The sequence below is a fragment of the Pseudopodoces humilis genome, chromosome 4 (assembly GCF_049639895.1).
Source record: "Pseudopodoces humilis isolate 2021_Gansu_Grassland_sample_001 chromosome 4, ASM4963989v1, whole genome shotgun sequence".
Taxonomy (NCBI): Eukaryota; Metazoa; Chordata; class Aves; order Passeriformes; family Paridae; genus Pseudopodoces; species Pseudopodoces humilis.
In genome coordinates, this window is record NC_142203.1 from 25,184,180 (window position 1) to 25,210,378 (window position 26,199).

Consider the following 26,199-nt stretch of genomic DNA (forward strand, 5'->3'; position numbering starts at 1 on the left):
TTCTAATTACCTGGAAGTGGTGTGCATAATCTGACAAATTTTCCCTCAGAATTGCTCATTCATCTTGTCTGTAGCAGCAACTTTTTCCAAAACCTGAATTAAATCCACTGACAAAGGAACATAACCTTCTTGATGCTGTTCTTTCATGACACTCCTTGGACCGAATGTCTTTTTTAATATCTACTGTTACTAATGGTAGGTAAAGTATAGGGATAAATAGCATGTGGAGGATAAGAGAGTGTTGTGGGAAGACAGACTTATTCATAAAAATTTGCTTAAAGATCCTTGCTCTCCATTTCTAATCAAGACACTTGGTTTCATTTTATGGGTCATAGTGTAGGATAAATGCTGCACCCTGCTAGAAAGTCTTCAGCCACAAAATTCTGTGCTCTGATGAGCTGGCCTGATTCCTAGAAATCTCTAAGAAGTGGAAAAAAAGCGAAGTGTAACTTGCTGAAAGAGGTCATTCTTCCATTTTTAACACACTGTCTTGCCTTTGTATTTTCATTTCAAGGTTTTGTCTTCCTGTTTTTCTCTGTTCCAGAAATAGACTGTGGCAAACCTTTGCTGATTCCACACACGACAATGACCTGGGACAACTCTACCACTCTGCGGAGCAGAGTGTACTATCACTGTAAAGAAGGATATTATTTCAATGGAGACAGGAATTTTTCAGAATGCACAATAGATCAGTCATGGGAGAATATTACCTATGTATGCAAAGGTAAGTATTACCATACAAAGTTGCTGTTTAAATTGAAATTTAATTAGTTTGTCATTCCTGTTCTGAAATTAGGAACAGGAGGAAGAATGAAGGCAAGAAATCCCCTTCTAATTTATGATGTAGGGAATGTGGTGGTACTTTTAGATGGAAAGGTCACAAAAGAGACCATTAACAATCTACTGGATGCCACAGATCTTTCTATAGTCTTGCTTTTTATCTCAAACAGAAAGAGACTAATGTGACCAGAGTTTTATTGCTTCACTGAGAGCCTTCAGCTTTAGAAGTCTGTGGAGTAAGGGGCAGAAGGCATTTAACAATATTTTCTTGTGAATTCAATATTGTAAAGTGTGCTCCAGTGCAAACAGTGGAAATTGAATTTGAAGCCCTTTCTCTCCCTCTCTCTCCCCCTCTCTTTTTCTTTTGTTGTTTGTTTTGGTTTTTGTTCTTTTCTTGTAATGACAAAAGCAAAAATTTCTTCATGGTTCCCTTTCCAGCCTACATCTCGTTGTCTGAATTTCATTCCAGAATTATTTTCTTAGTAAAGAATGAGTCCTGAGAAGGGAGATGTGTAACAAAGGTGTTGTCATACTGTGTGCTTGGAAACAGGAGGTACTGACATTTTATTAACAGCAACAACTAGCAGATGTTTTGGACTATGACTGTTGTGCTCTTTAGTGTTCTTCTGTGTCCTAAAAAGGAGTTGTCTACTATCTATCACTAGTTCACTTGCCTATCTCTAGTTCTTAAGTAGCAATGCTGTCTTTTGTAGAAGATGGTGTTCATTTAGCTTTGAAACATCTTATAGTTTTAAAAAAGACTAAAAATGTGTCCTTGACAGCTGACAAGGACTTCACTTGATACAGAGGTACTGCATGAGGCCTCTCTTCTCTCACTTGACTTCTTGAGCATCTACTGCAAATGTAAAACATATGACATCAAGTGAAATGAGTATTTAGAAGAGCAGTTTTCTCAGCTGCTGAAGTGCCCAAGTGAACTGCTGTTGCTAAAAGCTATGATTCATATTTCTTTCAGGAAACTCACATGATGGTATTTTGTGAATTGATTTTGAAGCCAACATTGTGTAGAGTGACTAAGTTAGTCAGGTCTGTCAGTCTTTGCAGTGCCAACAGTTGTCTTGAATGCTCTGAAGCTTTGACGGGCCTGAACCTGCAGACTGCACTCATAGGATTACCACAGATTTCAGCTAGAGCTCTGCTAGATTCTGGCTCTAGCTGCTGTATCAGAGGGCCAAATAAGTCAATTATGGTCAAATAGAATGGTAAGGAAGAGTTACAAAAATAGCCTAATTAGTCCACACTCCTTTAAAAAAAATTACCCATCAACAGGAAATTGTTGCATCTTCTTGACTTGTACATTTTTCAAATTTAGTAGAGGTAACAAATTGCTTTAAAATTAAATGAAATTTCAGTTTGTGCAGTGATGCCTTTGAGATTTAAGTGCTCCTAATGGCATATATAATTAATCAGTAATGCCCATTAAAATGAGAGAAAGTTATGTACCAGGTTATGTACCATTCCAAAATAATTTATGATAGATGTTGGAAAACCAATTGTCTTTTCATCCCACCTGAAAAATTACATTAGAAATAAGGCATCCACAGGAAATTCTCTTTGACAATTAATTTCTTAATTTCTTAAAAAGTGGTTGCTATGGATGCCTTTTATTTGCATTGTTTGGTGCATTCTCTTTTGGGATATATGGTAAATATATATGTGTGTGTGTATACAAGAACTTTTCTACGTAGCTAGTTTAAATATTAAAAAATACCATTACAAAGTTAATTTTACTTGTGATGCTGATTGGATTAAGACACCAGTAAGGTAAGGCAACAGTAAACTGGATTACGGTTTTTACCAGCCTCTGATTTATACACATAAAATGAGGTGATTGAAGTGCAGAGAACAGATAAGCAATTAAAGTACCTGCTGTCCAGTGTGCTCAGCATGTGAGCCTGAACATCTTGTGTAGCTGGTCCTTACAGAACTTCTCCTGTGGAGTAGAAGTGCTTGGTTTCCCAGAATCTCAGGACCAGTGTTTGAAGGACCTCTGGATGTCATCCAGTCCAATCTTCCGCCAAGGCAGGGTCACCTAGAGCAGGTGACACAGGAACACGTCCAAGTGGGTTTGGAATGTCTTCATGCTTCCCTGAGCACTGTTGCAGTGCTCTGCCACCCTCAGTGTAAAGAAGTTCTTCCTCATGTTGAGGTGGAACTTACTGTGGTTTAGTTTATAGCTATTGCTGGTCATTCTGTCTTTGGGCACCACTGGAAAGAGCCTGGCTCCATCCTCTTGGCACCTGCTTTTGAGATATTTTCATTTATTTAATTGAAAAAATGTAGTCTGTATTAGTAGCAAATGACATTTGCAACATCATTCACCACTTACAGAATCGAACAGGCTAAAATATACAAAAAAATCTAATACCTGGGATTTTTCTTTCCACTAAATTACTTGTATGCATGGGGATAGGTGGCAAGAGCTCTGTAGATGAACATGCACATGTGGATTCTCTTTTAGCTACTTGCTGAAGATAAATATCAGAGTGGAGCTGATTCTGTCTGCTGTCTGGTAAAAAGGTTGATATCTTTGAATTTCTTGACAAAATTTCTCCCTCTCCAACACTCACTGGTGCTGTAACACTTGGTTTTTTTGCATTCTACCATTTGTGTTGTGTTTACCAGTGCCTGTCTTTCCTGGCTGCCAACTGCCAGGTGCTATTTGCATCTCTCTATCCTCTCCCAGATCTGCCTTTATTCCTCCAGGATTCTTTTTTCACCTTTCACCTCTGGTCTCCGGGTATTTATTTGCTTGTTGTTTCTAGGACACTTTCTCTTGGAATGGGAAAAAGATTGTGAAGGTAACATGAATGTCAGTGGGGTAGCACTGAACTTCACCCACCTTGGTTAATCACAATTTAAAATTTATAGTGCTGAGATATAGGCAAATGGAGGGTCTTTGCTTCTCCCATCTTATTTGTGAATTTGAGTGTAAGCTGTTGATCAAAATCAGTTACATTTTAGACCTGGATGCTACTGTCTGCTACTGTGTGTTTCACAACCCAAGTTCCCAAGCTCTGTAAGTCACTGCCACTGTTAGATTTCACAGTAGAATGAATGTTTCAAGGAACCTGTCTCCCTCTAGTTGCAGAATATTTTTTTCAGAGAAACCTTTGTGCTGTTATTGGATACTATGTTTATGCTACTGGGATTAATGTTAAACCAAGATCTTTCTGTATGTTTTGTTGTCCAAACAAAGACTGTGTGATCACTAGGAGTAAAGGAGAAAAAGCAGTCTCCTCAGAAAGCTGAAGACTTTGTTGTGGTAATTGTTCTGTACAGGTTTTCATGCTCTTTCACTCACATCCATTTCAAGTGGAAACTTTTGAGAAAAGATTTGCCAGCTATTCTGTGAATTTATGGTCATTGCCTGGTGGCCTTGTCCTCAAAGTTCAGAACCCTTTTGTTGTTTGCTGCTTTATTTTCCCTTTCTTTTTTTCCCCACTGTATTTTATAAACTCTTAAGTCAAGTTGCAGATTTTCTTGCTAAGAAGTCATGCAATTACTCCCTCTCTTGTCCCCTCCTGCCTTCTTGTTAGGCATTTTAATTCAGATCTCATGGATATGGAAACATTTTCCCTCTGTCTTTGAGTCCTTCTTGCTATTCTCTCTTTTAATAAAACTGTGTCTGATTTAAAGAATACAACAACTGAACATAATCTTTTTCTTTGTGTTGATACAGAAGCCTAAGACTGCAGAGTTTTGAGGCAGTACTGTGAAACAGATAACAATAACAATAAGCAGCCCTTATATACAGTTAATCACACAGCTGTTTGTAAGAAATTTGTTTTAGAGGACACACTGGTTGATCTCTTTCTTCTGTCCTGGAAACATGGAAGCTTTCAGCAGCATTTCCAAATACAATGAATGTGGAATGGAGGAGTTAAAACTAGTTGGGAGATGAACTGGTCTAGTGAGTGAGGTATCTATTTGTTGAATATATGGAAAGGGAGATAATCTTAGAAAGCAGTTTTATGGCAGTTCTAATAGTCAAAGAAAAAGAAAGAAAAACCACTGCAAAATACATTAATGTTAATACATTGTAGTTCTAAATAGCTGCCCAAGTATGAAATGCTAGAAATGCTAGAAATTCTTAATGTACTGATTTATTTTAATGACAGCTTGATGCCCACATGCTACAAGAGGGCCCCTGTGAGATGGTAATGAAGTTTATATACAGAGGAAGGGTGCCCTGACCTGTGCTTGCTTTTATAGCAGCACAGTGCACCTACTATTTTTGAGAATATTCGCTGAAGTATCTACCAATGCTGTCCTATGAATATCTTTCAATTTTTCAGCAGCTAAGTGTTTTTCAGCTTAGAATCTATATCAGATGTGTATATTGTGTGACCTAGGTCATGTAGTGAATGTAATGAGAAAACATGGTGGTAGGACAAAGGAATGACAATTTGAAGGCTGGTGAAGGAGAGGAGTAAATATGTTCACTGTTGATGTGAGTTGTAACCAGAGAGCTTTGTTTTTAGCTATGTGAGAATGTTTTCTTGTCATGTGAGAGCAACTGTGCTGAGTCTAATGACAGCAGTAAGAGAGAGTGCTGAAAGAAAGTGTGGATGAGATGACCTTCCTCACTGTGCTGTGTCTCTGAGAAAGCCTGCTCTTGTGTGTAAATTAACAGAGGTGTGTTGAGGGATGTATCTCTGGTTGCTACAACTGTACTTCCTACATGCTTGGTTCTGTGGGCTCCATTGTTTTAATCTAGTTTGTTTTGAAAAGTGTTCTTAATTTTAAGAATTAAGCTGTGTTACTTAATTTTATTTATTCTGCAACAAGAAAAAATGTCAACACCTTTTAAAAAGTAGCTCATGTAAATAATGAACCAAAACATTAATTCAGCTACAAATAAACTCTTTCTCAGTCTAACACAGAAGCTTTCTTAAAAGCTCCCTGGGTTAGTTTATGTAATACTGGTTGTATGTTTAAAGAGTTCACAGTCTTTAGCTCAGGACATGCTTCTTCAGTTAGCCTGTTATTTTAAGTTTAGCAGTCAACACAGTTAAGAGAAAGGTTTCTACCTAATATGTGCTTACCTACTTTGTTTTTGTCCTGTTTGGACAAAAAAGCAGAGCAAAAAAATAATCCAAGACCAAACCACAGAAAAAGTAAGAAATATGCAATTGCTCCAAATATAAGATTTGCATGAGAAGTAATGATTTTCTTTCTATGTTCATGTTTTTGGTCACAGAGGAGGAATTATTCAGTAATCTATCCATATTCAATGAAACATGTGTGAGGTGGCAAAGGAAAACTGGGAGACTGGGAGTGCAGGAAACGTACACAGTAAGTGATAATGGAAGTATTTGAGATTGACACTAATTTTGTCCTGCTTATATCTGCTGATTCAGCAGTGGATATTTGTTTTGTGGGTTTTGTTTGTATGGTAGTTTGTCTTGATCTTCCCAGTGGAGCACCTAGAAACCTACAGGTGACTGTCTGGGTTAGGAAAGAAGAAAATTCCTGTGCTAAAGGTAGGTGAAAAACTCAAAAGCTTCTGGGTCTCATTCCAGTAAATCACCTAAATGCCTGCTCGAATCTGTAAGAGGTTACAGCATAAGTTTATGTTTTAGTGAAGTTCCATTGAAGAGCTCAAGCTCACATTGCCACAGAATACACTTCAAAACTTGGGCTCTGTCCCTGTCTGACAAGCATCTGAACTGAACTGTGTATCACTTGCAGATTCTGGATATAATATGTTTTAGAAATGCAAGGTATATCAAAATGTGCTTTGCTCAAAAGGTTCAACTAATGTATATCTGAAAATTTTAGAACATTTTTTCTTGGAAATTGCAAACAACCTTTGTAACTGTTTTGTGGTTTTTTGTTTTTTCTTTTTTTTTTTTTATAAGAATAAAAATCAAGGCATAGATTCTCAGAAACAAAACAAATAGTCTGGTCAGTGTTATGGAAAGCCAAAACAACATGATAAGAATTCCTGTGTTTGCAAAATGACATCCCAAGAAAGGGTTTTGCATGCATGTGTGTTGTTTGGTTTTGGTTTCTTTCCTTTCTTTTTAGTATGTACAATTAAGGAAAAAAATAAAAGGGGTTATTTAGGGTGTCCAGGGTAAGTGTATTAATGTGGAAAACATTTCAAGGCTGGGTAATAATTTTGGAAAACAACACATCTTTCTCCTCCTATGTTATAACCAAAGTATTTTTAGTTTGCATATTTCTATTGAGCACTGCTGAGATGGAAAACACAGCTTCCCAGTTCCCCTAACAGGTCAAAACTGTTTTTTATATAGCCAGTGGTAACTGGCAGGCTGTGGATCTCTTGTATGATGTGTTCTGAATTCAGCCATCTGAATGACACTTCAGAATAGCCAGAGAAGGTGAGCTTTGTCTGTCCCTTCATGTCATACAAGCAACAGATTTCTTTTTCACTACACTGGGACAATGTCAGGCAAGCTTGTCTTTTACTGTTTGGCATTCCGTCTTGCTACTGCTTCTCTAGGGTAAGGGGGAAAAAAGTAATGAAAAGGAAAGAAAGTAGCAAGTAGATGCAGTTTTTATCTGTGTGCTGTAAACAAGAAGCAGTATGTGCTTACACCTTGCTATTTGAGTTGGAGATCTTAGTAGGGTTCACAATAGATTAGATTCCTAATGGATTGGATTAGATTCCATAATAGATTCCTTCTATCTGTTGAAGAAGTATATGAAAAAAATATGAATAATTTTAACAGCCAGAAGAAATAAAGATCCAGTTTATTAAGACATCTTGTAGCTAGTCAAAAACCTAGATACTTCCCTTGAACTGGTACTCTAAACCAGATGTAATCCTGTGTTCCCTTTAAGAACTGGTAAGATTAAATAAACAAGCATTCTGAATTTTGGAGAGCCAGAACAAATTGCACTGTTGTCTTTGTTTCAATAGTTTCATATATTGGGCCAAAGATTGGATGAGAAGATGTTCTCAGAAGATGTGATATTTAACATCAGTACAAGTGAAGATAATCCAAAGGTGTGTTTAGATCTGAATTCTGGAAGTAACTACATGGTGAATATAACGACCATTTCTTCCAGAAACATCACCATCTCTGTTACAGTAGCAATTCAAACAAAGGGTAGGTTGTGTTTTGTATCCTATGTGCTTATAAAAGAACATACTGTACTGCAGAGTTCACTGATTTAAGTCTAACAGGAAAAGGGGCTGTTTCCTAGAGTTCATAATTCTTTATGCTGACTACACACATGTAGCCACTGTCAGCATCCTCTTTTTCTGCAAGATGTTTTTCTTTCTGCTCACTTGGCCATTGACTCTTTGAGCAAGGAGAGCAGTGGCAGTAAGTGCCCTTCAGAAGGCTTTGGCAAATTTGCTTTTTTCAGGACTTGCCTTCTGGCTGAGGCAGGATTAGCACAGAATTTTGGTCCATGGTACAGTGCCTACTGGTTTCCATTTTTGCCTTGAAATATGGTTCTCTGCCTGTAGGAGAATTCCCTATTGCTTGGCTATGTGACACTGATCTAAGTGGTATGAGCATTACAGGCAATGCTCCTATGTTTGCCAGTGATTAACAGGGTTCTGGCAGTTACCAGTAATTTTACAGAAGTCATGTTCTAACAGTGGATTTCTGTAGTATTTTAGTCATGGAGACTTTAGGCTTAGCCTATGACATACTAATTCTGGTGAGACAGACCTTCAGAAATAATTGCTTTTGGAATCCACAAAAATGCTTTTGCTCACATGCTTTTTCCTAAAGGGCATCAACTATGTCAGATCGTTCTGTGATAATTTCATTTATATCAGGAGGCCTGTACCCTTGATATTTCTGTCATTATAACCTTCTAGGTCTGGACAAGTAAATTGTGTATTGAAGTTCCTGAATAGCATGCTTGGGTTTTTCCAAAATCCGATTTATCTGGAAAATGATCATGTTTTACTTATCTTGTTTGTTCATTGAAAAAGAAATGATAACCTACCCCTCTGTCTCAGAAGAGAATGAAATTTATGACTTCTCAAAAAATTTTATTCTCAGCTACTCATATTCAATTAAGTTGAAGGAGGTAAAATTTATAAATATAAGTTGATCTCTTTTTAAATTGTCTCTACAGTAAAGGAAGCTTTCAATAATGTATTAATTTTTAATGATACCTGCTTGAAATGGAGGAGAAATGTCAGGGGAACTGGTGTGGAAGACAGATACTCAGTAAGTGACAATCTACATTTTGAATCTAGAAAGCGGTTATTATCAATCAAAGACCTAATTTTTCAAACACACACTGCTAGCAGTGTTCCTCATTATAATAAAACATCTCAAAAACCCCCAAAGAATAATATTGCATAGTGGCCAAAGAAAGACCATGCTCTCTTGTAGTCCCATTTCTTGCTTATTTTTCCCATACTTAACTCTTAATTTGCTCTCCTTATCTTTACTTTCAATTTTGCCATGTTCAGGCAAACAACTCACACAACTCTATTCCAGTTCCACTGAGTCAGTTCTCTTTGCCTTGTGGTATGCCTTCAGTCTGCCCTTATCCCAGCAGGGAATTTCTACATGAACTACTTCTGCCAGGACTCTTGACCACCTGCTGTCGTCTCAAGTTTTCCTGTGCCAGGAGGCACTAAGAGATTATCTGAAAACATAGGATCTATTTAGAGGAAAATTAATGCACAATTAATATCCAACAAGCATTTTAGTTTTCATTAACAGAGAAATCATTTGGTCAGGAGAGGCTTTAATTTAGTTACTTCATGATTATTTCAGTCATTAACAATAAAACACAAAATCCTATTGAAACAAAAAAAAGAACCCACGAGTCTGTAAATTTCCTTGGAAATATGGAAATATAGGTGTCTGTAGGCAGATCCAAGAGTGTAGCTGGCATTTTGAACATGGGTAAAAATAACCTGATTTTGTCTCAATCTTCAGGGTGATGTGTTCACGTGAGCTTACTTTTATAATTCACCAGGAGGGTATACTTCAATGAAAGTGAACTGTTACTGGAAGCCTGTATGTTAGTGGGAAATACGGCCTAGGGAAAATTAATAAAAAAGAAGATAGACTAGGAGGAGAAGTGAAAGAACAAGGAAAATAGCAGATCTGATCAAGATAGATCAAATTTTGGAAGCACTGGAATTTGACTAACTATCAATGCCAACAGTTTTGACACTTCCTATGCAGTGCTCTCTCCTTCTATTTCTTCTGATTAAGAGTATGAGATGGCTGAATGCAAGTAATGTATTATAACATTTCAATTTTCATTCTGTGATTGTTTGGTTACAGTTTCATGTGCAAGGCCAGCGTTGGTATCAGAAGAACTTCCATCATGAAATGACCTTTGAACTTTCCACACACAAGCAAGCTCCTGAAGTTTGTTTAGATTTGCAACCAGGCACCAACTACTCTATTAATATTTCCATGGTAGCTTTGAATTTTTCGCTGCTTGTTTCTATGACAACACAAATTACAGGTGGGTCTTGCCATTTATTTTATATACTTACAAAAGCACCTAGTGGGTGTAAGAGACTCAACTGAATATGCACTGTTGATCCCAGTGTTTTGTGGTGGGCTGTCAAAGTAGTCTTTCTATGCTCAAAATTGTCCGTTATTCATTTTCATGGATTTTGTAGAGTTCAGAGGCAGAAGGGGGAGGGAAATTGAGGTGCAGAGTCTTAATGTGTCATTTTGGGACATCAGGGAAAAGATAGTTCGGTGGGTTGGACGCAAGACTGGTGTCAAGGACAGCTGAGTTAAATTCCCTGCCCTGTTAGAGGCTTAGTCACTTTTTAAGAAAAAGTTTTCTCCATAGTAGAGTTAATAGCTCAACTGTACTTTGTATGGCTGGGTATTTGTGACAACAGAAACAGATTATCACTAAAGTCTGCAAGAATCCAAAGTATCTGCAATTACCTCATACAGATACTTTTGCCTCTAATTGGCAGAGTACAAAACATAAAAGACATTTGAGCAAATAAGCTTCTGAAGGAAGAGCCTTGGCTTCACAATTTAGCAAGATGTATATCACTAAAATGCCATGATGGGAAACATCTTATGGGTCTTGTTTTGCTTAGAACAGTTTTCACCATCCTTGTACTGTCACACTCTCTGTATTAGGTGAAGTGCAGTGCAGTGTTTGATGATGGTATCACTCTTCCATGAATTACAATAGGTAAAAAACATGAAAACTCTCTGAGTGTCTGTAACTGTGTTCAGCCACTAGATGGAATCAATTCTCTTCTGACTGCTTAAGAAGAGTTTGAAATTTGTGTTTTGAAATTGATAGTATTGCTGTATTTTCAGTAGTAAATCTGATGGTTTTAAGCTTCATGAAAGGCAAAACATCTCTTTTTTCTTAAAGGTCCTGTTTAAGATATACAACGACCTGTTTATTTCTTTTTTTTTTTTTAATGAAATTACAGTAATTATTTGGAAATTCCTTTTCACAAGTTTCCTAATTGTCACTACTCAAAAGTAGTGCCCAAGCAATCATGAATATATGTGTCTTTATAAAAAAGCTACTAAAATACTTCAGAATTTTGTTGATAGAGGTCATTTTTGAATACATACTCAGAGAAAAGGAAAAGCTCTTTACTCTGTAGTCCTGTGGTATTTCCTCAATTCTGCAGGATTGCATCAGGTCACTTACTCAGCAGAGCTCTAGAGAATGCTTTGCAGTAGGTGCTGTGTGAAATGGTATTTGTGTCTTGACAGCTGGCATATTTTCCTCTCCGCTGAGTTAGTGCTTAACAAACGCACATGCATAGCCCCAGGAAAGGTCTTGGCATAGAAGTTAGGTCATTTCCATTTTGAAAGAGGATTTTACTACACAAGTCCCTAGTGGTAGTTATCTTATTCAATAAGCAATAAAATATAGGTGTTACTCTGTCATATTAGGAGTCTTTATCTAAAACTTGATGTGCAAACACTTATTTTTTGACTTCCACTGAAAAAAATATAAAGTTTGTATTTTTGAAGTTTTTGCAGAAATTACAGAAAATTAAAAAGTCAATTATGATCTTTCTGCAAAATTTGCCAAATAATGGAATTTAAATAAGATTAATTGTGTTGTCATCTCATCTAAGATGGAAAGGATACCGCTGAAATAATTCATAATAATAAGAAGCAGTGCTGCTTTGACTTCTGTGTCTTATGTCTTGGAATTGTATTAAAAGCAAGCTATATTGTATATGCAAGCAGCTTAATTTATATAAAAAGCTGTAATTTAAGAGTAGGTGTATAATTTTCATCTTCATTTGTCCAGTTATTTTGTAATCATGTATGTATTTTCCATGGTGGATGGAATGATCTCAATTTATCTGCCAAATTAATTCTGAAAAGTGGCTGTATTAGCTCTGGTGGTTTTCTGGATAAATGGTATTGTAAAAATGCAAGATACACCTTAACACAGAAGCTCTAGGGAAACTGAGACTTACAAAAGTGTTTTACTGATTATGTTCTCATGGGTTGTTTAGGGTTTCATATGCCATCCTTTAAGAGGTACATGATCAGTTGGTCTGTTCCCACAGCTGGGGGCAAATGCAGATGTTGTGTCTCCTAGACATTTACAAGCTTTCTACATTTTCGAAATCTGGAAAATCTTAACTGTGGAGCTTCAAATATTGTGAATAGACATGTCCCAGACAATTGGATGATCATTGCCTTACAAACCTAATTTCCTGACAAGGATAGTGATTGTGTAAATTTTTAGACTGTTGCAGAATATAGCAAGTATGTAAATGCTAGCAGTTTGTTTGGGTATTTTTTTCAAAAAAACAAAATTTATGAATACATGTTATGAAAGTTACTTCTATATCCTGAATATCTATACCTATGCCCATATCCATGCCAAATAAGAATATATAATATCCATTTTATTTCTAAAGATAAAAAGCCAAGAACTTGGGCCTAAAAGCCTGCTTTCCTCCCTGGCAAAAAAAATAGTCCCTTCTAAAAAAATAGTTCAGTTCCATACAACTGTTCCAACAAAGTTGGTTTTTCCTGTCATCTTGTGGATGGTAAATACAGTCTAGAAAATGCTTCATGGATCATTGTAACAGGTATCTTGCAGTCTTTCATGTTGTCTTAACTTATTTTAAAGAAACTCTCACCACTTACCTACTGGATATAGGAAATTGAGTCAATTATCAGAAATTATTAGGCAGTGATTTTATTGTAGCTGTAAAAAGATGGTAGAAAGATTGTGATTTAAGCAAGGAATCCCATATCCCTTTCCAAAGAATGAAAGGAGTGTCTTGTGGGCATACTTGTGATTATACTACTTACACATGGCTCTGTTCATTTTCCTTTATTAAGGCATGCTCAGAGGAGGCATTGCTCTGAATTTCACTACCTATTTTTACATATGAATTTAAGATGATTGAACTTTGTAACCATTTCTTACAAGTGTTTGAAAAACAGGATAATAAATAAGGAGCTAGGTCTCTTTTACTTTCATTGCTTATGTTCTGAATAATTTTTTCAGTTCAGTCACATTAAAATTCTATTGATATTTGAATCTGTTCTTGAGCTTTGCTTTGGGTAAATTCTTTATGAAGACTCTGGTGTTTGGGGAGTTCATGTGTGCCTATGTGTTTACAGAGTCTGGTTAGCTTTTTGTTTTTGTTTAGAGTAGACCACTAGGACCTAAGATATAGTAGGACAGAAGTGTTTCTGGACACTAGAAATAGATCTTTAGTGCCAGAGTTACTGATTACCTGTCCTTCTTTTAAAATAATTCATTTTAGGTTTGATTATGATTTCTCATTGCTTTTCATCCTCTTGATTTTCTGCTTAGAATCAAGCTGTATTTTGAGTTTGCTCAAGGCATACTATTCACACATGCTGCAATTTCTTATATATTTGTACATGTACTTTCCAGGGGGTTTGAGTAGGCTTGACCTTGAGTCTGTGTGCCTCAGATAATTGTAGTACTTCCTATATTTCTCAGCTGCTGTTCTTTTTGGTTTAGCCCAGCATCCACTTGCAGGCCACGTACTTGTGTGTGTCTCATCTCTGTCTTCATATGATCATGTGAGTGAGAAAGTAGACTCACAAGCAGAGAGTTTAGAAAGTGACTTGAATAAGAAGAATGCATTCCATCACATATTAAGTATGATCTTCTAGAATTCTGCTCCTTTGTCTTGGTGTGTGGAAAATATATGGCATTACAGATCAGATCGTGATGTCTAATTTGTTCTTCTGCCTATGGATGTACACACATACATAAAAGACAGACTATTGTTCTGATCTCTTGCAGGATGGCAAAGATTTACACTCATTCTTTCATAAAGGCAGTTCTTTAAGGTCTGGAAAGGGAGGGAAAACCCAAAATCTACTTTCCAGCGAGGAAGTGAAAGACTGCTGGAGGTGTGGTGATCTGACAGCTCTTACTCTGAGAGCATATGATGTACCTCCAGAGAAACCATAGTAAAGCGTGCAGTATCAGAGTGTGAGAATTGACAAGAAGGAAGTTTCTGATTTATGTAATGGGGAAAGAGAAGTGATGAAAACATGTGCATGGTTACTTATTTTTTTAAATGTAGGGGGAATTTAGTTGCCAGTCATGTAAACAATTTCATACATACACATGCACTTTGTATTTTTGTGCAGAGACTATTTAAATGTGTGATAATTAAATTCATATGAACATCACTATCATTTTTCTGAACTCTTCCATAATAAGAATTTTTCAAAGTATCTGTGAGCTCATGAACAATCAGATAATTTCTCTTATTCTTTTTACAAAGCAATTGGTATCAGTGGCACAGTCTATGCTTTACAGCCAGTGCTTTGCAAGAGGAATAAACTCTGATTTCCATACTGTTTGCTTTCGGTGGATTGGTCACAGAAGAGAAACAAGCAAAAGAAAACATGGTGTCTTCTGTCAGGCCTTCTAGTGGAAAGCACCAAAAGCACCTTGCTGAGTTTTCCCTGACCAAATCTTCCTCCTTTCCCATGGCAAGGTACTGCGAAGTGCCTTCATTTTGGTGCATATGAACATTTGCCAGTCTCCTGTGCCACACATCCAATTTGAGCATCTCCAAGTTGTGCAAAGGACCACTGCACTTGGAGTCCAGGAGGAAGGGAGAGCTGCAGAATGCTGAGCACACGCAGGGGATGTAAGAAGTGGCTGGCACTGTAAAACTGGGTGCTCACCCTTGGAGTCCAGCACGGTGCTGCACCCCTCTGCTTATCCAGCCTCTGCTTACCTAGGCAAGGTCCTGTCCTCAGCTTAGGAAGTGAGGTGGGAGCAGTGGTGGCTGTTTGCAGGGTCCCAGACCTCTTTCACTGAGGTTAGGAGGCTGTCATACCAGGTCCCCTCTTGTGGAAGGACCAGGCAGGCCCCTAACCCAAAACACCCTGAGCCAACAGCAGGGAGCTGCCATTCTGCTGCCAGACCCCGAACGCCTCCCCCACAGAATAGCAGATGTGAGCACTCAGCACACCTCATTCTGTTCCCAGAGATCACAAGGGAAAGGTGCCGCAGGAAGAACCGGAGCAGATGACAAACCACAGAAATGTTCAGGTGGGGATGAGCCAGGAGATGGGGATCACCCTGGCTCCCCTACACACGCCGCAGCAGAGGCGGGCGACCGCAAGGCAACCTAGGAACGATCGGTACGAGAAGCAGCAAGACGCAGGAGAGTTTAAAGGTGGAGTTCCTGACGCAGAGGAGCTCTGCAGCTGGAACCGGGGCCCTTCAGGCCCTGCTCCGACACAGAAATCACCCGACGGGCGCCAGCTGCCTCCCTGCGCGTCCCGTGGCTGCGAATGGCGCTCGCAGGGTGAGGGCAGGGTGGCAGGTCACTTGCTGGCACAGAGGAGACCCAGAGGTCCCAGCCGAGGTCCCCTAAAGCGCATCTCCCCGCTTTTCTCTTTCTTTCCTCGCCTAGGGCCGTTTCACTTCAGAGACACGCTGGCCCTGGGCAGTGCTGGCCCTGGCAGAAAGGCCCGTTTGCGCAGCAGAGCTCAGGCCCCCGAGGCCCAGGAGCCGGGCCCGCAGCAGGCCCGGGGCACGGTGCAGGCAGAGCCGGGCCTGGCCGGCGGCTTCATCCGCACTGCCGGCCTCGCTGAGCTCACACCTTTCTCACGATGAGCAGGATGCTGTGACACTCAGCCACAGTGCAGGGAAACAAAGGCCGCAGTCAGCAGAGAATCACATGAGTCGGATTTCCAGAAATGACCAGTCTTTAAAGAAGATCTAAATTATTTTTTCTGTGCATGTGGTCTTGATTTATTTATTCTCCTTCCTTCCCTCTCTTCACATAATGTTCCTCTCTAACTGAAAAATCTCTTCTCACTCTGTACTAGAACAATTACATTTAAATACATACAGTAAAGTTAATTACTTTTCAAACAGTAATACAAACAATAAACAATGTTTTTATTGTATTAATATCTCTACCTTATTTTTGCTTTACTTTGACAGCAGTATTTTTTGTTGCCTTGTTTTAAAATTCAACAAAAACCTTTTGGGCATAAAGCCCTCAAATAACCATGTGATGCCCAAAAGATAGGCTGGAAATAAATCCCCATAGACTGATGTCTGTCTAGCAGGGATTTGTTGTTTGCAGGGCTGGTGGTGAGGGGGATGTTTCCACCTAACTTATCCACCTTTGTCAAGTGCTGTGGTATATGTATATATATATATATGTGTGTGTGTGTGTGTATTTAGATGTATAAGCAAGTATTGCTTAGTGTTTTTATATCATATATGTGCTGAAACTAATTTACATAGTATATTTACATATATTTACATAGATCTCATGGTTATTAGATAGTTCTTTTGCACTGCACTTGTGCCTCCCCACTTCATCAGGGGTGGGTCATCAGGGGTCTTTGATGAAGGCTTCCAAGGTTTTCCTCACATCTGAACTTTTCAACTTTCTCTTTGGAGCATGCACAGTTATGCTGTTCATTGTTCTGTCTGGTCCTAAGTGGCCTAAATTCTTTATTTTGTGGCTAATTGGCTTTACATTTGCCAATTTCTCATTAGTACTATAGTTATCGATCTCTGAAGCTATCCACCTGCTGAGTATTTTCCTCTTTTTTGATTAAGCAGCTAGTTAACCATGTAATAGCTATTACATTGTATAGGAAGTAATTTATATCAGGTTATATAGATACAGAAGATTATAATTTAGGTTATATTGATATTGGGTTATATAGATATATTAGGTTATATTGATATCTTATAACTCAAGCACCTTAATAAGCACCTTGTGACTTTGACCTAAATCACATGAAGGAAATCCCTTGTTTGCAGGAAATTAAGATCATGCAAATGCTCTTGTTTCACTAAAGGGTTGTTTAATTTAAAACCCAACCTTAAAAGGAGTCTTTGATTTGACTTCTTTGAACTGTCAAGCTCGGTGAAGGGTTGCCATGTGATTTTGGACTTTGCTGTTCAATACCATTATTACTTTTAAAGCTTTGTTATTATCCTTACAATGTAACACCAAACAGGCTTTAGCTCCAACATTGAGGTGTGTGATGATTCTTGGCACTTCCTGGCATGTATTTTCTTTCCTGTAGCTTGCCTTCATGTTCAAAGAGAAAATCAGTAGATGGATTCTTATTGTAGAAAATTAGCCTTTATATGAAATGTTCGAATGTTACTAACATAAGACTGCTATGACAAGTAAGTGCTTAGAGTGGGGTAATCTCTGGATATACTTTCCTTTTTTGCTATGCTCTTCTCTGTTTTCCTGATGTATCTACAGATATGTTAATCTGTTCTGTTGGTGAGGACTTAAAAAAAAATCAATTCTTTAAGAAAGACAAGGTGCTAACAGCACTGGAACAGACTGGAGGATCTTGATTTCTTCACACAACTCACCTAGTGCAAGCCCTTACTTCTCTGTAGTATTACCCTTTCCCTTCCCTCTTTTATTAAAAAAGCCACAGTGGGAAAATACTGCATATGGAATAACTCCTTCTGAGTTTTTTTTTGATCACCAAAGCAAAAATTAAACTACTCCTTTCATTATTATTATTATTATTATTATTACTCCTTCACATTGCTACAAATTGTTCTCTCTTTTTATTAAAAGGTAGATTGTCTTCTGTGTGCTTGATGTTTTTAATAACTAGTATTTTTTTTTTACCAGAAACTAAACACAGCAAAAGACTCTGTCCATGGTTTTTTTTTCAGATTTTTCTCTCTTTTATCCACTTGCTAGGGCTGTTAGTTCTGGATGGCTATTTATTTTCATGATTTCTATTTTCCTGTCAAATTATAGAAAATAGAAAAATCAGTTGTTATGACCTTAGTAAGCATCTTCTTGTCATCTGAGTCCACATTGGTTTCCTCTTGTGCTGTTTATCTATAAAAACAATGCAAAACCATTGCATGCAATGCACATTCTGGCTGCCATTAGAGAAGAAGTTCCCAAGTTTTTCTTGAAAATTAAAAAATTCTGAATAGGCATTAATAATATTGTCTTGTGGTGACACTGAATGTTAAAGAAAAGGAAGATAAAAAAAGTATACCAGATAAAACCACCCTGAGAGATATATTTTCCTGTCCCTCTGCCTATTGACAGTGTCTCTGCTAAGGAACCACTGAAATTAAGAGATAATTTTTTGTCTCTTACATAATGTTTGCTTAAGTTTGCAATATGCAAAGGACCTAAAGATTTGCTGTCAAATATTATTATTTTCCTTTACTTTGTTCATATAGAAATTCTGCATGTACCTTTTACAGTATCTGCAGCTGCAGATGTATTGAAAAGACTGGGAGCAAAGAGCATTCTCTGTTCTTGCAGGCAGCCATGCAGTATGTTTCATTAACTCAGGAAACTCTCAGAAAAGCTTTTCTGCCCTGTCTCTACTAGAAGGAAGCAAGTAATTCTAGAACTGTGGCTTTCAGAGAATCATAGAATATGCTGAGAAGGGACCCATGTGGATCATCAAAGTCCAACTCCTGCCTCTGCACAGGACATCCCCAAGAGTCACACCATGTGCCTGAGAGCATTTCCAAATCCTTCTTGAACTCTTGTCAGGCTGGTGCAGTGACCACTTCCCTGGAGAGCCTGTTCCAGTTGCCCAGCCACCACCTGGGTGAAGAACCTTCTCTTGATAGCCAACAAAACAACCCCTGACACAAATCCAGACCATTCCCTTTGGTTCTGTCACTGGTCATCATAGAGATCAGTGCCTGGCACTCTGCTTTCCCTGGGGAGGAAGCTGTAGACCACTGTATCAATCTTACTCTCATTTCAATCCTAAATATTTATAGCAGGTGTCTTCACTGGTAGTTCACCCATAGCCTGATTTTGAAGATACCCTGGTAAAGGGAGCTACCAAAGGAATTTGTTTGGGCAGGTAAACTTTCAGGAGGTTCTCCTGAGGATGATTTTTGTCAAGGGGTAAAGGTTTTTCTTGCTAGGGATGCTTGTATGGCCTGTTAGAATTATTTTGGGCATACCGTGCTAAAGTTGTATCCCCTTAAGTTTCATCTCTATTTAAAGAAGAGGTATACTCTTCATATGTTACAAACCTGAGATTTTGTTTCCCTCATATAAGAGGATTTTTTTATCCATCTCTTCCTTGTATCCTGTGAACTGGTTTCACACAGCGCTGTCACACTGATGATGGGAGCTTCAGGTACCATGAAATGGTCACACATGGGCCTTGTGTACCTTGGGTGGTACTATTCTAGTATCATGTAAGCCTGTTTCTTATGCCTTTTAGAGCAGCCTTTTGGATTTTTTCATTCTGTTGTCATTTTGTTGCCTAGCACTCATTCTGAGACATACTAATATGTCGTTCCTACTACTAAAAGGAAATTAGACTCTTTAGCATAAATTCTTATTAGGAGCCCAGGTGTATCACCTTGTGTTTTATACTGGTGAATTTAATCCCAGTTTTGAAAACCAATAGCTGTTAGAGTGGTTAAATTCTCCTTGTGTAAAGTCTCTGTATTTCTAACATTGAGCAGCAAAAATAATCTGTACGTACACATTTTATACTATGATTGTTAACAAAATGCTAATAATACTAACCTCTAATAACTCTCCTGCACTCCAGTACTTCGAATTTCAACATTATGTATATTTTTAACTCCCTTTTTAGCAGTTACTTACCCTCTTGACAGTTTTTCTAACAACTTGATTTTCTCCTGAAAAACTAATGATTTTCTATACTTCCAAAGATAGGTGCAGCTATTTGTATACCAGCTCTTTGAAAAATCCATGCATCTTAGAAAAATTTTGCCTGATGTCACTTAACTTTGTGAAATATACATTAGTTTTCATTTGTTTCTCTTCATAATACTGATATTTTTTCCTAGCTCTGAAGCCCTGGTTTTCTGTACATAGGCACTGTATTTGTTGCTCTTCAGTCAGCTCAACAGCACTTTTTGACCACAAAAAGCCTAGCTGTAGCTGTATTTACCTGTGTAAGTTCTTTCAGACTTCTGGGCTAGATAGTGTCTACACTTCACACTCTGCCCTTTTGATTGTGCACACTGAAGCTATTTTCATTCTTGCTTCCAGGCTGGTAGTGGTAATTTCCATATCAGTGTGCAGCTGTCATCATTGCCATTGAAATGAGAGGAAGAACTATTTGTTCAGTGTTGGCCTTGATGCAAATTCTCACTAAAACAGATTAGAGTTCTGTATCCATACTGAAATCAAATTTAAGGGCCTGAATATTGCTACCTGACTATGAGTAGTATCTAAGAAAGTTGCCTTTTTGGAAGTACTTTTGGCACATCTAAATTCTCCTCTATTCATACGATTGTATTTCTTGCAGTGGGATCTGTGCACATTTTCATATTTTTCTTCTCCCTGACCATTTCAGTTAGTCTAGTAAATAAAACTGCTTCCTCCAGCAAAGCTTTCATGGCTCTTTTCTCTGTAGACAACAACCATTTATGGGCATCTCTCTTTTTTCCAGCTAGCAGAAGTACAGGGGCTTCCAGACCATCATAATCATATTTGCTCTGTGTTTTTCTTGACGAATTTATGCTGCCTGCAGGCTTCAGCTGTTTGGGGTTGAAGGCTCAATTAAGGATGTTTTGGCAGAAAAAGTAGCTAGCAATTGAAAAAGGAACTGAATAGTAGTTAGGAACTGATGCCTGAAATATTTATAAAACTTTTCTGAACCACTGGTATTTGTTTACTTTTCAGATCCCCCTTTCCCAGAGGTAGAATTTGTTGCAGTTAAAGGTTCTGCACCTTTGCTCAGACTCCGGAAAGCAGAAGATCAAAATGGACCAATCAGGTTTGTCTTTGTGCTCTTCACCCTTTCAAACAACATTCTGCAGATTCATGTTATGTAGATTAGAACTGTTTTGGGTGGCAACATTATGTTTTTTAGCAATGGGAAAAAACTTAAGCTGTGCCTCCCAGTCTTTCCCCCCTTAGCAGAGTAATATTTAGCTTCAGGCTTTTCGCTGTTTTCTGGAAAAAAATCCTATTTTGGATAATTGTGAGTTTTCACCACTGGCTTTGAGGTTTGATTTTATTTTTCTTTTCCCTTTATCCACAGTGAGGTTAGTATCCACAGTAGATTTTTATTGATGAATCCAAACACACCTCTACTGATGTGATTGTTCTTTTCCAATGAACTCATGCAGACAATACATTTTTCCTGCCAGAGGAAACATTGAATAACATCATTTATGCATATTCTGAAGTAATGTTTTTGTAGCAGTGCATTTCTATCAAAATGTATTTCTAGAGTAAAAGGATTTGCCCCTTACTGAGTGCTATTGGTGACAGAAGGAAAAAGTTAACTCAAGTACTGAACAAGGTTAACTCAACACTGAAGTAGAAAATACTTGAAAGCTAGTAACATCTCATAGAGTGGCTGGTGTATCAGCCTTCATGAATAGTCTTCCTATGGTTGAATATGATAGACTAAACATTGTTTTGAGAGGTATGAAGACATATTTGATTTATTTTTTTAAATGGTACCTGTCCTCTCCTCCTTTAAATAGAAAAAGTCTTGTTTCTGTGAACTTACAAGTAATTTTTAGAGAAAATGATATATTATCTCATAGGTGAACTTCAATGTGAGGAGGAGAAGAACATAGTCTGAAGTATCTCAGTTTTATGTTCTTCTGAGCATAAATAATCATGTAGCAATAACATATATGTGAGGAGAAGACCCAGCTCTAAGCTGTGCATTCAGTGCTTTTGATTAAAAATGAAGTGGAACACACAGAAATATTTCAGTATAAGAAGTGTTCATATTGGACGTTGTTAATAAAAAACAGTTAAGAGGCTACAAATAACAAAAAACAGTATGGGTTAATGAATATCTGATGCTTATTTCATTGAAATGAGGGCTAATTTTTCCTTTTTTTTTGTTTCACTCTAGTCTTTATCAGGTGATTGTGCTTCCTCTGGATTTGCAAAGCACTTTCATTTGTGACTCCTTTGCTACTACAACTTTCTTTAGTAACACCACTGACATTAAAGGATATGTGGCAGCTGAATTTCAGGCGAAGGATGTTGCTGATAATATGTCAATTGTTCTTGGAGACAGACATTATTATGGGAAGTTTTATAATGCTCCTTTAAAGCTGGGAGAAGAGTATTGTGTTTTTTTGAAAATAATAAGTGAGTGGAATAAGGTAATGGATGTTTTCAAACCTCTTCTTTACACCTCTTGAATGTAATGTTGCTGGGGGAAAAGATGGAAATGTTAGACGGGTATTAAATTTTTTATGACACTTTAAGGATCTCCTAGTTGACAGAATTAGATTAAATCTGGAGCCCTTTAAATATATCTTATAATTCCTTAATGGTACTTATGTCATTGTAATGTTGAAGCAACTCTGAATGCCAAAAGTCAAACAATGGAAAATAATTAAAAATGAATGCCCATCCCTGTTCTCAGTAATTGAAGGTGTCTGTATTGAATTAGAATTCACTAAAAGAGATTAGCATGAGAATTTGAAAATCACTCCTTAGCAATGATGAGTTCACCCAATTTAATTTTTAATTAAATATTTTTATATTTTTATAATATTTATCCCAATTCTCCAAATGACATGGAAAACAAAATTTTATTACATGTTGTTACCTTCCAAAAGGCAGTGTCAGCTCCAGCTCCATAGAGAAAGCCTTATGAAAAAAAAAAGGTAGATTATCATTAATTTTTTATAATTTTAAAGTAAGTTTGTATTTTTAATTAGAAACAAAGTTTCTAAAATGTACATATCATCTAGTTTTCCAGTTGTATTTATCTCAGGAGTCAGCTGTTTTAAAATTTTTTATAATGTAAGTCTCAGCAGCAGAAAATTTTTCTCCTATGGGACAGGGGATAAGTCTTTGTGTGCAATACAGTTCCTGAATGTCAAATGCAAAAACTGAAGCAACCTCTAATAAAAAAGAAACACCTAAACCTCACCTTGCCATCAGAATAGAGTTTTTAGGACTTTATGTGTGCATCACAAAGCAAGGAGGCATGCAAAAACTGATCCATGAGTCACCAATTTTGAGAGCCTACACAAAAATCTCAGTAAGTTAAAACAGCTTCTGTTAAGAAATAGTGAATAATATCCTCATTTATGCCTATTCTGAAGTACTGTTTTCATGGTAGTGTATTGCTGTAAAAATGTACTTGTAGAGTAAAAGGATTTACTTTTTACCTGTAACTGCCTCAGTTCAAAGTGAGTGAAATAAAACAAGTGTATGTAATAAGAGGATTCTGGTATCTGCTAATCTATAGTGCAGTAATAGTGCAGTACTATTTAATAATAGTCAGAGAGATTTTTGTAGCAGAGTTGAAGTGGTTTCTGATCCTGATACAAGACTGTTGTTTGTCATAAATTTTTAATTAATTGTGTGAGGGGAAAAGTAGGAAAATTACAATAGAAGACATTTTATTTCATAAATACTGTTATGAACATTGACATCCAAAATACTCTGGAATTTGAACAAGTGAAGTGTATTTTATAGCAAAATGTGCTCTGTGGAGCAGGATTGTTGATCAGTCAAACGTATACAAGTTTGGCCTCTTTAAGTGCTGCTAAATATGTCTTTGGGCTTAGTTTATTTATCATGGTTTTTTTTGCATTTGTTTCCCTAGGTCTTTACCCTCAGTATTTTCTAATACCTGGGGTATTTTAACTTCTTTTACTCTTGTGGAGGTTTTTGCTGCACGAAGTAGATTCTTGCAGACTTTTCCTGCTGTTTATTAAGCTGCTTCTAACTTACATGAAAAGCATTATTCTTTCTCTCTCTTATGGATTATTTCCTGATCTTTCACTGCTGACATTCGCAGACATATTTTCTAGGTCACTGAGTTGATGGATTAACATTACAGTTATTTGTAGAGGTCAGTCTTGCTTGCTACCATTTAAAATGCATCAGCTCCTTAGTGTACACTTTCCTGTATGGCATTTGTTGGTTGATGAAATACACAAAGTTACATGCAACAGTTATGAATCATTACTGGGATTGCAAATGCCAAATTGTTTTGGTTTTTGCAGCTCTGAATCTTTGAAATGGAACTTGGACTGCTGGTTCAAAAGTGTTGGTTTATCATCAGCTGTCATGCCCTTTTATTTTGTGCAATTGCTGGTATTAGAAGGCTAAAAATATCAGAATTATGAATAGCAGGTTGTTGGGTTTTGAGTCTTTCTAAAAATGCGCTTACATAATGTGTGTACTACCGCAGATAAGTAAATGCACTTGGATTCAAGAGTTCAGTCTTCTTTAAAAAACAATGATTGGCCCTCAATTCTTAATACCTGTGAAATCAGCATTTCTGAAGTATCTTTTACTTGTTAGCACATTTCCATTTGAATACAGACAAATTAGAAATAGATGTAATAGGCTTCTAACTAATGTTCTCATTATTCCCTTTTATATTCTGGCATCCTTAAGGGTCCCTTCTGTCTCCTTTCATACTAAAAATGGTACATTTGTGTCATGCTGCAAAATCATGGCTTGGTTTTGATTTTTATTTGCATTATTACTGAATATAAAATGAACATATTATCGTGTTCACTTTTCCATTGTTCATATTTGGATGTCTTGAAAAGGGTGTCTGCTATGAGGTTCTTACTTTCCATTTATTTTTATTTCTCTGAGACCTCTGTAACTTCACTCATAGGCAGGAGATGTCTGATTTTCTGCACACTGGAGTGTGTCTTGAGGGTAGCTATTTCAAAATGATGGCACTCACACCAGTGCCCCAGAATTTGGCATTTGGTTTTTTTCCCCTTTTTATTTATCTTCCCTCTTCTAAGAAGATTTTCCTTGTCAGTCCTTTGTTTTTTTCATTAACCAGAAAATTCTTTATAAATAATGGGTTTAAGAATCATTGAGATTCCACAATTCAGCATGCAGACACACAGAAGTGAGATTAATCACACAAATGCCTTCATCCTTTTATCCGAATGGTTCAAAACATAACCTTCTTTCTCAAACATACTATTATTCACAGCAACATATGCTACAATATGAAAAATGCATGTATTGTGTATGTATTATGTGAAAGTCTGTGAAAGTCATTTAGCAGGAAGCACTACAAAAATACACTTCACACTAATTACACAATAGATAATAGAACCTAAAATAGAACTTTCTGTGTATTTATGACTATGAAGAGCCAGGGGGAAATTCTCTACAGAGACCAAAGCTTACTTTAAAAAAATCAAACCTGTTTAACAAGTGTGCAAAAGCAGACCCTTGATAAATATTTCTCTAACTGTAAGTATTCTATAAAGTTATTAAAAATTCCCAAGCACGTTATCATAACTGAAGAAAATTCTACATCTAGTATCTGTAAAACATACCATCTATTTTAATGTACATGTTCTACATAGGAGAGGGTTAACACAGCATATTCAGCCTTATTTTAGCATTTCATAAATGCTGGATTCTTATCAAAGCAACATCAAAGATCCTTCCATGGACGGAAGGTTGTAAAAAGAAGTGAAGAAAAATGAGCTAAAAACTGGAGCCAGGCTTTCATCAAAGCTCTATGTCTAATCTTATTTTTATAATTTATTATCTTTTAAGACAATATAGCGGCTGCTACCTAGGGAATAACAAACTCCATTCCCAATAGTAATTTTTGTCAATGGCTGATCTTTCAGAGGGCGTTAGTAATAATAAATTTTTCTCATGAGGAACAGTGATTTTTATGTTTTCTTTTTTAGGTGAGAACACAGTCCTGTGCTGTTTGGGCACAAATTAAAAGTAAGTCAGTTTTTCCTTCAATAGAAAAGTCTGTCACGGCTTTGCTTGGCAGCATAAACTAATAATTGCTGTGGGTGTTTCTTTTTTTGCCTTTCATGACTTCAAGGATTGAAAACATTAGAGACAGAAAATTTTCCTTACTCTTCACTATTCCATTCCAATGGATTCAGCAATCCATTCTAAAATAGACTCTCCTATTTTTCCTGGTTTTCAATGTTGCTTTTTCTGTGCATCACATCCAAATCTTTACAGCAATTTTTGTGCACAAAGGATTT

The 26,199-nt window shown here is 37.1% G+C and overlaps 1 protein-coding gene across 3 annotated transcripts in view; it reads left to right on the forward strand.

The window, feature by feature from the left end:
* SUSD1 (sushi domain containing 1) overlaps positions 1-26,199 on the forward strand; it is a 41,064-nt gene that overhangs the window by 9,024 nt on the left and 5,841 nt on the right. Inside the window, exons 7-14 of one of the 3 annotated variants that reach the window (XM_014259506.2) lie at positions 545-724; positions 6,005-6,099; positions 7,694-7,883; positions 8,872-8,966; positions 10,044-10,230; positions 20,894-20,987; positions 22,089-22,344; positions 25,885-25,924. In XM_014259506.2, coding sequence (XP_014114981.2) covers positions 545-724; positions 6,005-6,099; positions 7,694-7,883; positions 8,872-8,966; positions 10,044-10,230; positions 20,894-20,987; positions 22,089-22,344; positions 25,885-25,924 — 1,137 coding nt within the window. The remainder of the gene's footprint in view (positions 1-544; positions 725-6,004; positions 6,100-7,693; positions 7,884-8,871; positions 8,967-10,043; positions 10,231-20,893; positions 20,988-22,088; positions 22,345-25,884; positions 25,925-26,199) is intronic. The other 2 variants (XM_088054186.1, XM_088054187.1) reach the window with 2 other exon arrangements.